General features: G+C 42.5%; 1 protein-coding gene across 5 annotated transcripts in view; it reads left to right on the plus strand.

Annotated features, from left to right (window-relative positions):
- The window catches only part of dpy19l3 (dpy-19 like C-mannosyltransferase 3), a 107,406-nt gene that overhangs the window by 18,379 nt on the left and 74,091 nt on the right, over positions 1–14,936 (plus strand). For 2 of the 5 annotated variants that reach the window (XM_054732673.2, XM_015953864.3), the window contains exon 3: positions 10,411–10,501. In XM_054732673.2, the coding sequence (XP_054588648.1) occupies positions 10,411–10,501 (91 nt within the window). Of the gene's footprint in view, positions 1–1,833; positions 3,176–10,410; positions 10,502–14,936 lie in introns of those variants that run through there. The other 3 variants (XM_015953863.3, XM_054732674.2, XM_015953862.3) reach the window with 3 other exon arrangements.

Raw genomic sequence — 14,936 nt, forward strand, 5'->3', positions numbered from 1 at the left:
AATCAATCAATCAATCAATCAATCAATCAATCAATCAATCAATCAATCAATCAAAGCTTTATTTATAAAGCGCCTTCTGCAACCCTGTCAGGAAGCCCAAAGCGCTGAACATGGTTCAGTTGAAGGTAAACATATTCAATAAATCAAAAATAAAAGCAATTCAAATTACAAAAAAGGTGAAACATTCTAGTACAGGACAAATGTGTAAAACAATGGATGGAGTGAACCAATGAAAACTGTGAAATAAATTCAACGTAAAAGAGGGACAAAATCAAACATGTTCTGGAAACGCCAAGCGGAGGAGGTGTGTTTTTAGGTGACTCTTAAAGACTGGCAGAGATGGGGACAGCCTAACTGAGGATGGCAACTGGTTCCAGAGTGACGGTGCTAGGACTGAGAAAGCCCGGTCCCCGCGAGTACGACACCTAGAACGAGGGACAACGAGCAGGCCTTGGTCAGAGGAGCGCAGAGCGTGTGATGGGGAGTGTCTGTTCAGGAGTGTGGCTAGATGTGCTTGTTATTTTGCTAAAGTTTGTACTCCCCAGGGCTTTTTGGCCCTAATGGGCATCTGTTGGTAAGGTCTTACTCCAACACAAAAATACTGCTTGCTTGCAACGATTTAGGTACCTACTGCCCCCTATCGCCAGGAAAAATACACACAGTTACTTTAAGCTTCAGCTTATGCTTAACAAAGCATTAAAAACAATGATACATCAAACTGTCAGGCTACACCTTCCCAGTAAGTCAGTGGTTAGGGTTATCGTGATGTCTGATCACAAATCAGACCTTTGCATTAGGGATGGGCATTTGAGCCAGCACAGACACAACTGTGCATGTGTCAAAAGTCAATAAAACACTATCCTAATGGACGCCTTTTCAAGACCAGAATTCACCAGTAGATCGTTGTCTTCAGCAGTTCAGTAGAGTTCAGCAAAGGGACGTCTGGTGCAGTCTGGCTACACAGAGTAAGGCAATCCTCAGAGCTTGCAACACACATTCGGCCTGAAAATGTGACCGTTTGCGGAGCGCTGGTGTTGTTCTCCTTCAGGTACATGGAACGAGCTGGACTTTAAACTCCACAGATTCATCTGGAAACATCTAATTTATCGTCTCCTCCAGTGATGGGCGTCAGACTGTTCTATAAATAACCTGTTAAATGTGTTAACATCCTGTTTCTGAACAATAACTAAAACATGTTAAAACATAGCATTCAGCACATGGTCCCCATCTGTTCATGTTTTAAAGCAGGTTAGCTGCATGGTGGTGCTGTCGGTTGCCTCTCAGCAAGAAGGTTGCAAGTTTGAATCCCAGGTGCAGCATTTCTGCATGGAATTAGCATAAAAGATGGTAGCATCTGCTACAGAAATCAACACAAAGATCGCCGTTCTCCTGTGTTTACAGCAGGAAGGACACAGACCGCTAATGCATCGTTACTTTGTGTGCTAAACGATGAAATAAGATCTAAGAATAAGATGAGTCATAACCTAGAAGATATTTGTTGCTTTTACAGAGTAACTGCAGTTCATCTGCTTTCTCTGCCCGTTTCATTCTTTCTGTTTGTAAACGTTATCAGTGGGGTTGTAATACTGAGCCAAAACCTTCTCTGGGTCGAGCTCAGCAACATAGTGTCAAACACTTGGTACAACAGCCTCTCAGGCTTCTGCTTTCTACTCTTTACCTCACAGATCCACGGCGTCTCACACATTTCATCGCCTCTTTCCTGTTTCAGACACATAACATGCAGATAGAGCTGCTAGAGCCACCTGATAGGACCACTATAGGATGCTGCTGTTCGACAGGAAGGGAACGGTTTCAGGAACGTAACCTTCCTTACCTGATGTGTTCCTGAACACTAGTCACTGTCAGCAGCACCGTGGACCCGGCTCTGAGCCAGCTGGCCCAGCGTGTCCTCCTGAATTCAGCAGCTGTGAGCTCATGTCCGTGTCGGCTCCGGTGCTTAGAGGCTTTATTTCAAGCATGTGGCCACAGCTTCACACCGTTCCCAGAGCCACAAATTATCCGACAAACGTTCCCCACATTTTCCAAATGATATTCCAACATGTTCCCTTTGGTGCCCCCCCTCATCTGATCCTATTCTTCTCCTGTGTGTGTTATTATAGACAAGGGGTCACCAGCAGTCCGGTCTCTTTTCCCTCCCTCCTGCTGCTCCAGTTCTCCTCAGCCTCTCCTGTTGTTCACACACTTACTGCAGCTCACGCTTTTCTCTGCGCTTTTTCCTCAGTAGAGGGTTTGTCTAGAAGAATTGCTTTTTTTCACACCTCACGTCTCGCTGGGATTTAATTGACCAAAGACAAGAGGATCGTCCGTGTTTGTTGTAGAAGTAAAGCTGGAGACGGACTGAGCCAGTGATGGATGGACTCACTCGTGGATTCTCCAGAGACTAGAGTAACTCTGAGATTTGGGAAAAAGAAATGCTAAAAGCAAGAAATGAAGGGAAGTTGAGTGAAGTGAACCAGCTTTCAGGATAATGAGTAATGCGTGAACTTGTTCATTTGGCCTCTTCTCTTCGACCTTAATATAAACTGGGGATTATTCGTATTCTTTATACTTCTTGGTGAAAAGCCAAGACTTGTTTTGCCTCAGGCAAATCTGAAAAGAGGATTTGGAAGGAAACTAGCTGCTTATTCCCTCTGAGAGAGATTTTGCACATTTCCTTTGGCAAGGAACTTGAAACGATTAAAAGGCTTTTTTAATTTATTTGGAGTGACTTCAAGTAAAGAAAAACACACCACACTGGCATTATTCCTGTAATGGATTTGGATGATTTCTGTAGCTTAACCCATGAGAGTGCCATTTACCTTTCTGGACTGAGCTCATCAGAATTCCTCAGAAAATGGAGTTTCGTAGGAGAGCCAAGCAGAGCCAACTGAAGTGTAATTTGGGGTTTTCAACAGATGGCTCAGAAGGAGGATACAACGCTAGCACTACGAAAGGGCCAACCGGGTCCGATGCCACACAGGAGAGAGTTAGAGAAGAAGTTTCTCTGCTTGGAAGATCCGCTTCGTTTTCCGGTTCAGGCATTCTGCTGCGGTGGCCTTGGCAACAGCGCGTTTCCATGGCAGCAGGGCTGTTTCTGGCCGGGCTGCTCGCCGTGACTCAGGCCTGGTGTGTCAATGCCATACACGAGAATCTGCTCTGGTTCTCTCAGCTCACGGTAGGAGCCACTCGTAGAATTACAGAAAATGGCTCGGTTCGAAAATGTAATGAACAAAACACATTATGGGCTGGCCACATTCTAGAATATGAAGGTTTGGTCAGTAACGGAGCGCGTGTACGGAACGGTCACACGCTTCAGCTGTCCAATGTCAGCTCACAGTGGGAGCGTCTCTCCCTCCCCAGATCGTGTCAGCTGACCCACTTCTGTTCAAGTAATTACAGTTCATGTTTTTTCTAGGCCCGTTGTGTGGGCGCTGTTTTTTATTCCTGTTTTTTAGAATCAAAAGTTTCTTGTGGTTCTTTAGATGCAGCTACACATAAAAAGAAGCCAGACATCGTCCTGCTGAAACCAGGACGATATTATGATTTATCCCGCTAGAAACATCAGGAAAGGCTTCTCCATCAATAGTCAGGCCTGTTATTCTAATCTAACATTGCTGTCTTGCATATGATTGGACACACTCATTGCAAAGTTTGAGGAGGGGTGGGGTGTATGATGACCATTATGATGGGATGGGGGTTGTCGCTTGAGTTGTGTTGTCATGGACCCCACAGCAGGAATGTGCATTACCAGTGTCCATGTGGGCTGTCTGTTGTGTGGTGCTGAGGTAAATAACAGATCTCCTCAGAAAAAACTTCCAGCCCTTTGATGACTGGAAGTGAACAAATAAAAATCTTACAGCAAAAATATAAGGAAGAGCAGCCTTTTCGCACTGCCATTTCAGTAAATAGACCTTATAACACTGGCCCACTGGGCTGTGCTGTTAACTGGTTAGTGAATTATTTAACAACTAGAACACAACGTGTTCAGCTTGACGGCTCTCTCCCCTCGTACTTTCCGGGATTGAAAGGTGTACCCCAGGGCTTCGTATTGGGACCTCTTTTGGACTTGTTTTTAGTCAGCTTCTGATCCTGATTCAATGATGACGCTCCTTTTCATCATCGATGGTTGGAGTTAATAATAATAATAATAATAATAATCAAACTTATATAGCTCTTGTTTAGGACACTCAAAGACTCTTTCATGCACTCTCACATTCACACACTGCTAGTGATGGTAAGCTACTATCAGAGGCGGTTTTACCATTAGGCATAGGTAGGCGGCTGCCTGGGGCCCCCTAGTGGTGGGGGGCCTCCTAGCCCTGACCGCCGGCACCCCTCTGTTAATGCCACAATATTCTTATTACCAACCTGTGGCCGCAGACGGGATTGGACATGCGCACTTCTCATTACCATAATTCCTGAACCATTCAAGATATCATTAAAATTCCAAAAGTGCTGAAAAGATTAAAAATGGGGCTTTTCGTGCATATACAATACATTACGGTAGCCACCGGGATTCCCTGTCTTGAGCGCAACGAATCACAACACAGATTCAGAGACATGCTGAGTTTGTCATCCAAAATGCTCCGTTTTATAACTTTTGAACGGCTAATCAGATTCAAATAATTCCAACGGTTCCTAAAAGTACATAAAAGCAGCTTTCCAATGATCTATAGCATGAAGCAATCAGAGTTATGGAAAATATCGCTACGAGGGGAAATCCTGCTGTACAGCCTGATTGAAACGGAGCACAGCGCGGTGGAAGCGGATACCGGAACGGGGAAGCTAATTAGCATAAAAACCAGCATGAAATTATGGAAATGCCTCAAAGAAAATCAACACTATCTATTAGGTGTCCCAGAAGGCTTATATCTGAAGTCAGTGACCACGAAAAAGGACAGATCTCCGGTGAACCAGGATATGAATGTTTGTTCAGTCTTTATTTTTTATTTTTTTATTTGAACAACCCTCAACTATTTGCTCATTGTAAGATTCAGCTTCATTCCAGCATTATTTATCTTTTTACAATAAATACTTATTTTTGCTAAAACAAAAGTTTCTGGTATAGCAGCACAGTGTGCCAGAGAAGCACCCCAGTGTGAGGTGTGACTCTGCCTGCAGCTGGAGAGAAACTGCTTCTGTCACGGTGTAGGAGGTGGAGACGGCGGACCATGTGTGGATGAGCTGAGCAGGAGGTAAAAAATGCAGGCTTCGGTAAAAGTAAAAATGGTTTAATGGCAGGATGGGATGAACAGGAACACCAACAAACAACAACAATGAACTGACAAAGGACAGGGGCAAAACAGGTGGTATAAATACAGAGGGCTAATTAGGGAAACATGGGCAGGTAAACGAGGGACAGGTGAGACCAATAAGGGTAATCATGGCAGGAGAGGAACACAGTCAGGCGGGCAGGGGCAGATCGTGACAGCTTCAAGGTCTACCACATCAAATAAAAACGTCTGAAAGTTAACAATACTAAATGGTCTTAAAAACAGCTAAAAAGATACCAAGGTTCAAACTTTTTAAAGAATAGATGCATTTCAGTTCAAAGTTTAAAATGTTTGCCCAGTAATTTTGAAGTTCCTGTTCAGTAAGAAATGTAAAAAATTCAAATCCGTTTTTTGCTTTTTCACTTTGAAGCTGATTTTTTAAAGGCTTTAATAGAAATAAATTCTAAATACAAACCATACACTAAAAGCTGAGGTTGTTCTCAAAAAGGAGAGAGTTACACACACACTTTGTACTTTTTATTACAATTTTATAGCCATAAGATTAAAAACATACCAGGCGGCCCTGTTATAATTATGGTCATAAGAGGGTTATTAAGACGGCGATGCACAAACAGAAATGATTGGTAGTCATTCCACTCCAATCCAGTTGGTGGCGGTAATGCACCAAATTGTTGTTTGCCAAGTGCCATGAGACCACAAACAAGAAGAATAAGAGAGGTGGGAGTGTTCGTAACAAACTCAAAGCAATAGTAAAACATGAAGCATGAAATGGAGTTATCCTAGTGGCTCCAATAAGAGAAAGAAGCAGCTTGCTTCATAAAAGCTTTTATTTTCACTCCTGAAAGTGACGTTGTTTCTCGATGTAAACATCAAAAGGAGGCAGAAAGGAAAGACAATGGAAAATGTTTAAAGGGAGGAAAACATAGACCAAAATGGAAAATAGAAATAAAATAACAAAGGCAAAAGCAGGAGCACTGACAGGAAGAAGAAAGCACTCAAAGGGAGAGAAAAACAGGAAAAAAGAGGAGGACTAATAAAAAGTGAAAATAAATCGTGTCAGAAGAGGGTAGATTTTCGCAAATCCAGTTAAAGGTAAGATTGTCGAAAATGTAGTGTAAGAGGCCCCATGTCTGTGTTCGCCTTGGGCCCCCAAATTGCTAAATCCGCCCCTGGCTACTATGTAGCCACAGCCGCCTTGGGGCGGTCTGACAGAGGCGAGGCTGCCATTTGGTGCCGTCGTCCCCTCTGACCACCACCAACACAGGCAAGTTGGGTGCAGTGTCTTGCCCAAGGACACAACAGCAGAATACCCCTGGCGGGAGCCGGACTCAAACCCATGACCCTACCGATCATGAGGCAACCCGCTCTACCACCTGAGCTGAGTTGTTTTTTTCTCAGTAGAACTAAAGTTTCCTGGACATGGACCCCTCATAGTGCTATTTTGTTCCCTGAGCTAAACCTTAGATTTCACTTTAGCCTCATGCAGGTGGTGGAAATCCTTGAAAAAGCTCCACATTCAAAGTGATGTTTTCAATTTTTAACACTTTAATGGTTCAACAGCAACTGAAGCAGTCATACCAAAATCTGGTATCAGAAATCTGTCCTAGAAATGTTGACAGTAGCTGAAGCAAAATGACTTTACTCTGCGTTTTGGTCTAGAAAACACTCCATTGGAGCCTCGGCAGGCCTTCCATTGGCCTGAGCAGTTTTGTGTAATGCCAGTCACAGCACTTTATAGGTTTGATGGGTGGAGTGATGCGACAGAGTTTGAACAACTGATTCTGGTTTTCTGTCAGCACCGCTCAGCCTAAAGCAACTTAGAACAGCGTGGGTTGACTCAGCTCATCTCAGTGTAGTTGTATTTCCCTGCCAGCTCCATGACAAAAAGTGGGTGTGCCCCTCATAGCACGCAGGAGGAGGACGGGAACATCTGGAAATGTTTAATTTATCGTCTCTTCCAGTGATGGGTGTCAGACTGTTCTATAACTAACCAAATAAATGTGTTATCATCCTGTTTCTGAACAATAATCAAAGCATGTTAAAACGTAACATTCAGCACATGGTCCCCATCTGTTCATGTTTATAAAGCAGGTTAGCCACAGGGTGGTGCTGTTGGTTGCCTCTCAGCAAGAAAGTTGGAGATGTTGGACATTCTGCTCAGTATTTTGGCTTTTTGTCGGACTCTAAACCAGGAAATGGCTGCAGGCAGTGAAACTGAAAGCTGGAACAAACCAGTGACTCCATCCTCTAGCCAATCAGACGCCACAGTCTTGATGTTGGCTTGACTCAGTGCACTTGGAACCACAATGGCGCAAGGACTAAAAATTGGGAAACTGTAGGAAAATACGGAACCATGTTTTTGGAAAAGGTGACCAGGCCGAGCTGCACTAATCCTAGTTACTCTGAGTAAAGGCCTACAAGATGGCGACGGCTCTGCAATCCTGCATACTAGGGCTGCAACAACGAATCGATAAATTCGATGAAAATCGATTACTAAAAGCGTTGGCAACGAATTGCGTCATCGATTCGTTGTGTTGCGCAACTCTTCCAAAAGCCCCCTCTCCTCCCGCCCGCCGTTGCGCGCAGACCAGTGGAGAGTCGGCAGGTGTTTGTAAGAGGAACATGGCAGAAGCAGCGAGACCCCAAAAAAGTAAAAACTTCTAAAGTTTGGGAGCATTTTCAGTTAAATCAGGCGAAGACATTCATTACCTGCAACGTTTGTAGGTCAGACTTAGCATGGCACGGGAGTACTACGGTGATGATGCAGCGTCTTAAACGCAAGCATGTCAGAATCATCAGCGAGGAAGGAGAGAGCTCGGTGTCCGGGTAAGTTAAGAACTTTTCAAAAGTGATTCACCCAAGCCCCGGATTATTACACAGGCTAGACATGCCCTAAGCTCGTTAAAAAAAAAAAGTCTATAAAATTGTAAGCGCAACGCTATTAGATGGGGGTGGGGGGGTGGGGTGGGGGGACTCGCGCTGCTGCGAACCGGTTCCGCCGTCACATTCCAGCAGAAACTGGTTGATCACACCGGGGCCAGACTACTAGCATGTGGCTTTACAACCACAATGTCCTCAGAAGTGAAAAAGCTTTTAAAAGGGAGGGAGGAGTCCTAACTGTTGCTGCAGGCGTGTTGTGTGAGAGTGCAGTTATATACTGGTTAATATATTTTTGGGTTCAGTTGCTTTCATGTGGCCTAATGTGAGTCTATTTGGGATCATTGGAATGATCAGCAGCATTTCTTGTTGTGACTTTATGGCAGTTGCCCAGGGCATCATCGCAAGGAGGATGGCATTCATTTACTTTTGTTTTATTTGGTATTTTTCAGTCATTTTTGGAAATAGTGATTAATTTTGATTAATTCAAAGCCTATGTTTAATTACATTTAAAAATTAGTTGTTTGACATCCCCAATTATAATAAATGTCTACAGATGAGATCAAACAAAACAGATGAGAATTGCCCTTAAAGAGCAAGTCACCCCCAAATAAACTTTTTTTTGCTGATAAACTAAATAAACTAGAGTCTAATCGTGCTGCAGACACGTGTCGTCAATAATTTGGCACTTCAGTGCATCTTAGTTCAAATTTAAATATTCTGCCTAAAACTGGCAGTGTTATGCCGTTGTCAGGTAAAAACTCTGCACTGTATTTTAATTTAAATCTGCCACCGCTATTGGCTAAGAAGTATGCTATGATGTAAACTGGTACATTATGATGTCACAATGCTGTCGTGAGCCTGAGTGTGTGTGTATTTGTTAGCGGCTCCGCCCTCTCGGTCTGCCAGCCAACAGCATGTGTTGCATTTTTCAAACATGAAGCGGGAGTGGAGTTAGACTCTGGTAGGGGTTGACTTGCTCTTTAAGCTGTTTAACTTGGACCAAGCATTTTAGGTCACAGATAGGTGTAGCTTAGGGTCTCTGTCTATACACCTTATAAGACAATTTAGGTGATGGCATGTTGTTTTTCTGCTATTGAACTGTTTTCTAATAATGTTGTGTTTAATAAAGTGAAGGAAGGAGAAAAATAACGTTTCCCTAGCAGATTTTAAAAATGTCCCTATGTAATCCGATTAATCGATTAATCGTGTCGAGACCCCATCCGATTAATCGATTATCCAAATAATCGTTTGTTGCAGCCCTACTGCATACTCTCATACCCGTCACAGGTCTCAGGGCCAGACAGGCTGTTTGCATCTTCTTTCAGTCTTTGTGGGGGCCTTCGCTTATGTGCTTCCTCAACCTGAGTGCCCATGGGCGGGTCTCTCAGGCGTCACAGGTGTGCAGCCCCACAGTGTACAATGTAGCTCCCAGTCTGTAAAATAGACACATATTTATTTAGCTATTTTCCCAGTCCAGCCTCCATATAAACCTACATGCACACACACAAAAGTCAGTGCCATCACATTCGACTGCAGTGACAAAAGTTTTGGTTTGGTTTTTCATGCCCGTTCTGACATCTTGCTGTCTCTGAGACAAAGGATTTATGTTGTGTTCCCTAAGCGTTTCTGGATTTATTCTTTGCTTTTACCTTTTTAAGCTAGCTGGTATCAAATTGTACTTGTGGTCAAAATGTTTCCCTAGGTTTATTTATCTTTTAAATGTTTCCAATAAATGATGAAAGTACAGGTTTTATTTTTGCTGCGTTCCAGATGTTCCTGCTCAGATTTTGCTGCTCTGTGGAGACCACGATGTTTGTCACAGAAGGAACATTTTATATTCAAATATTAGTCTTGTGGTGGGACTTGGTGGTGTCTTTAGGTCCAAATAGGCACAGCTTTGCCTTTTCCATCAGTCGTTTACTCGACTTTATCAGCTTTTTCACTAGACTGAAGCAATCCTCTGTCCATTACAAACTTTATGAGGGTCTTTCTATTACAACCAAAGTAATTACTGGAGAAATATCAGAAGGTCTAACATGCTTTGGGTTTTAACAAGCACTAGAATCAATATTTGGCAGACATTTGATTTAATATTCTTCAGTGGAAAAGTAATCATGCTCCACCAGCAGGTGGTCTCCTGGATCCCTTAAGACTCTCTCGTTGTTGCTGTTCGCTAGCTGATCAGATGCTTTGCTTCTCCTCTTTGGCTCCATCGTGTCCTGCCAGAATATCTGTTTTCCATTTCAAACAGATAAAAGAACATCATTTCACATCCAAATGTGCTTTCTTTCACCAGGAGGTGGAGCGCGAGATCTCCTTTAGGACCGAATGTGGACTTTACTACTCTTATTACAAGCAGATGCTGCAGGCCTCGTCCATAAAAGAAGGTATGTACACACACACACACACACACACACACACACACACACACACACACACACACACACACACACACACACACACACACACACACACACACATACACACACACCTGATGATTTTTGGTCCTCACTAGTAAAAATGTGACGCTGTACCATTAAAGTTGAACTTCACTGAGAAAAACTTTGTAATAATTATTTCTGATTATATTCAGTTATTCTGAGTGTTTCATGCAGGCTGAACATTAAAATAGTCTCCTACACCTAGCTTCTGATAGAAAATAGACAGTGAAACTCTAGGATTGGAATAGGGTTGTCACGGTGTGAAAATGTAACCTCACGGTTATTGTGACCAACATTATCACGGTTTTCGGTATTATCGCGGTATTTTTTTAAACGGGTTACATTTTCACTACATAAACCCTGTATATCAGGAAAATATTGTCCTCAGTTTGTGTCTAAATTGTGTCTAAGGCCCTGTCCACACGTAGCCGGGGATCTGCCAAAACGTAGATATTTTTCTACGTTTTGCCTGTCATCCACACGAAAACGGAGTTTTTTCACACGAAAACGGATCTTTTAAAAAACTCCGGCCAAAGTGAAGATCTGCGTTTTCTCCGTTTTGGGTGTCTGCGTGTGGACGGACAAAACCGGAGTTTTAAGGTCCGCAACGTCACTTTCCGCGACAAAAAAATGCTGACATCACGTGTACGACCTGTGTTTACACTAGCCGACAGCATGGACGCCCTCAGAGCTGCGCTCACTTTATCAATTGTCCAAGCGCTTTTTGCTTGTTTGTTTTTGCAAACGGAATTACTGCTCCTTGCGGAAGACCACAGACGAAGGACGAGGTTAAGAATGGGGGAAGTACTGCTGCCTACAGGTCTGGCATGTCCTTAACAACGTATTTATCCGGGTACGTGTGGACAGAGTTTGTTTTTAAAATGAGGTGGTGTGGATGCAAGTTTCTGGAGGGGCGGATATTCGTTTAAAAAAAAAACAGCTACGTGTGGACTAGGCCTAAAATGTGTTATTTTATAATTATGTTGTTTATTTGTTTACATATTTCCCCTTTAGTGTTTAAAATACCAATATTTGCCCATAACTTCTTATTTTTTGTCTGTTTGATGTCATCATTTAAAAATATTAGACCAGATGATACTCAGTACTCAAGTAGCCTTCTAATCAGATACTTTTTACCCTTACTTGAGTAATAAACCCTATATCAGGAAAATATTGTCCTCGGTTTGTGTCCTTCCAGTGAGCTTTGCAGATGTGGGAAAATGTCATCAGGCAGTAATCATTGTTAAATTCATAATTATTCTCGGAGAGAGACCAACTCTTATCTGCCCCTGGGAGCCCCGTAATGCATAGCGTCATTTCAACATGGCGGTGTCCGCGACACGGTTTATATGCAGGTAGCGGCGCTGCGGCTGCTTTATATAGCGACTCGTTGCTTTCTCCCTCAACCCAAATCCTCGGATCACGCATTTTAGCTAAAGCGCTAACGTTAGCTTGCCTTGCGTTGACTGTAGAGTTGTGGGTGATGGTCACGCAGATGTGTCATGAGATTTGAAGCGTTGCTGCCTTTCACAGACACTTTTTCTGCACGTGCTGCAAACAGGATAGCCGTCTTCTATCAACTGTCCCTCGGCATTCTTCAAATATCCAAAAGATGCCCGTACTTCCCACTTTTTCTTCTTTGAGGGATAATAAATGTCCTGAGCGCTGCCGTCTCTTCCTTTGGCCATTATTTCAGCTTTAGCTTCAAGACAGTTTTGGTTGTAAACAACAAAGTGCGCATGTGCCGCCGGCATCTTCAGCAGATGATACGGTGGCTGGTAAGGGTCACCGCGCCTACACCGCAGCCACGGTAACCCACCGAGATAATATCGTTTTTTTAAAACAAGGCGGTTATTATTATTGTCAACTTTTTTACCGGGGTTTACCACTACACCAGTTACCGTGACAACCCTAGATTGGAATAGCCTGACAGATCTACGTCACACTATCACTTAACATTCATGGACTCACCCATCTTGACACTTGACGGGGAAGGCTGTTGTTACAGTCTGAACTCTTTTCTTGTCTTAAACATTTGAACTAAACGTGAAACCTGGACCTTGCATAATGTCAGTCATTTAAAGCAGAAACCTCCATTCAGTGAGAATAACTAACCAGTAGCCCAGCAGCTAGTAACACTAGTGGCTGTTCTGATCCAGTCTGGATCTGTTTGTGTTTTGGCCCAAACATCTTTTCCCTCTTAGCCATCGGAAACCGTTGTCCTTTGTCTCACTTTTACAGATCCTATCTCTTCAGGTTGTTTTTGTCAAAAACTGCTCAGATATTTTCATCAGTTCAGATTTTTCCGGAACTTTATATCACAGCTGAACCATCGGCAACAAGGAAGTAGCTAAACATGCTAAACATGCTAAACTTTAGATGTTCTTTAAAAGGCATGACAGCTTTTGGGAAGTGTTTGTTCATTTATGACAACGTTGCTGAATACTATGAAAAACTGACATTGCTGCGTAGGCTGCAGGCAGGGACGGGATCAGGGACTGCACAGGAACAGGTTAGCTGCTCCTGTGTGCTCAAAAAATGCTATTGATCCATTCTAAAAAAAAAAGTCAAATCCTTCACTCAAAGTAGTTTTGTATTTCATTATCTGAAAGTATCTGATTAGTTCATAAAATATGTTTTGTTTAGTTTGAGTTTCAAAACAGGAATTTCACTCTTTCACAGTTTTTTTTATAATATTGATATACAGGGTAATCAACTTTTAAATACAATGCATGTTAATATAGTAAGCATAGGGTTTTTGTAACATAGTAAACATCACAAATGGAAAGTATCAGTGTGAATAAATCATATGACAATAGCTCTTCTGTACTTTCACTGTGTAAAAGTAGCTCGTGGTCTCCAAAAGTTGGAGAGCCTGGTCTAGCCACACTCAATCGTAGCCTCAGCATTTCTACCATTGGCCTTGTAGCGAAGAAATTCCTACATTTAATTAGAAACCATAAAATGTGAAATATCACCTTAATGGATCTTTAAGTAAATTTAATCAGAAGATTAGATCTTTTTATTGCAGGGATTGAGCAACACTTCATATTAACTTCAAGAAAAGTAAGAGTCAAGTTTCAAAAGTTTAAAGATTTATTACTAAACAAATTAAAACTAGACTAACTTCAACACTAGGTGTATGGTGTAACTAAGGTGAAGTAAGACTGAGAATGGTGTATGTGTGAAATGTTCAGAACCAGCAGATCCAGAGAAACGATCAGTTCTGATGGGAGTGAAGATGATGTCTTTGCGCTAAGCTTTGATTCGGAGATTCATAAACACATTCAACGCCATTCCATCGGTCTACGTACCCTTTTGGAAGTCCCCGTTAGATCAGGAATGTCAAGGTCCAGCTTGACCCTCTCTGGAACCGAAGCCGGTAGAAAAGCAGCGGTTGCCGACCAGACCAGTCTTTGAGATACTCCCGGGTCACGACAGGTTTATTGTCATCTAGCGAGACCCAAAACGGGGTCGTGATGGTTCAGCTTTTATTCTGAAAGGAACCGTTGCAGCAGTTGGAACAGCAACAGATTTTATTCAGCTTGTCGTTGGTTCTTTCGACTGAAGAGGAAAGTTACGGATTGGCCACTCCGACAACTTCTCTAGAACGCTTTGAACTGGCGTTGAAGATGACGTGGGCATAGTTTTATACTTCAGATGTTTTGGTTTACGGTCGAATGAAAAGGTGACAGGTTTACCAAGCACCACCAAAACCACGCCTCCGTCAGATCTGGCAGATTCTGATTGGATCAGTAAAGCAATGTGTCATGTGGCTTAACCTTACTTGTGATCAGTCCTAGTGGAAACATTTAAAGTTATATTACTTATTATATTCTGTAGGATTATAATAAAATAATTAATATTTTCATTTCACAATTTGGTTCACATCTTATTATTGACTAACACTTTGTTTGATTAGCTTATTAAAAATAGAGTTCTTTGATTCATTAAAAGAAAGAGTCCTTTGTCTTCATTCTTCTCTTGAGCTGGAAAAGAAAACAGTTTAGAAGCAGATGCATGAGACCTTGAACAATATCTCATGCAGATTAGTTCTTGCTGAGGAGAGGGGGGAAATGACTTTTAGGTGGAAAACAGTCATTTCATTCCATTACAGCCTGAACAATTTTAGGTCCAGCCAATCACAGCACTCTACATTTGTAGAGACACAATGTTTGGGCTTAGCACCAGAGCTGCAACAGAAAAAAACAACCTTTACATTTGGCATCGGCTCAGGAAAGGCACTCGCTTCAATTAGCATTGGGATCATCTTTGGACTATGAAGACTCGTGCTTTTCTTTGAGACATGAGCAGATAGAGGTACTTAAGTGGTTAATTTTGAAAAAGGATGTCTTTGCTTCCTTTTTCCCTTTGACTGTGT

Source organism: Nothobranchius furzeri, chromosome 9 (genome assembly GCF_043380555.1).
Source record: "Nothobranchius furzeri strain GRZ-AD chromosome 9, NfurGRZ-RIMD1, whole genome shotgun sequence".
Classification (NCBI taxonomy): Eukaryota; Metazoa; Chordata; class Actinopteri; order Cyprinodontiformes; family Nothobranchiidae; genus Nothobranchius; species Nothobranchius furzeri.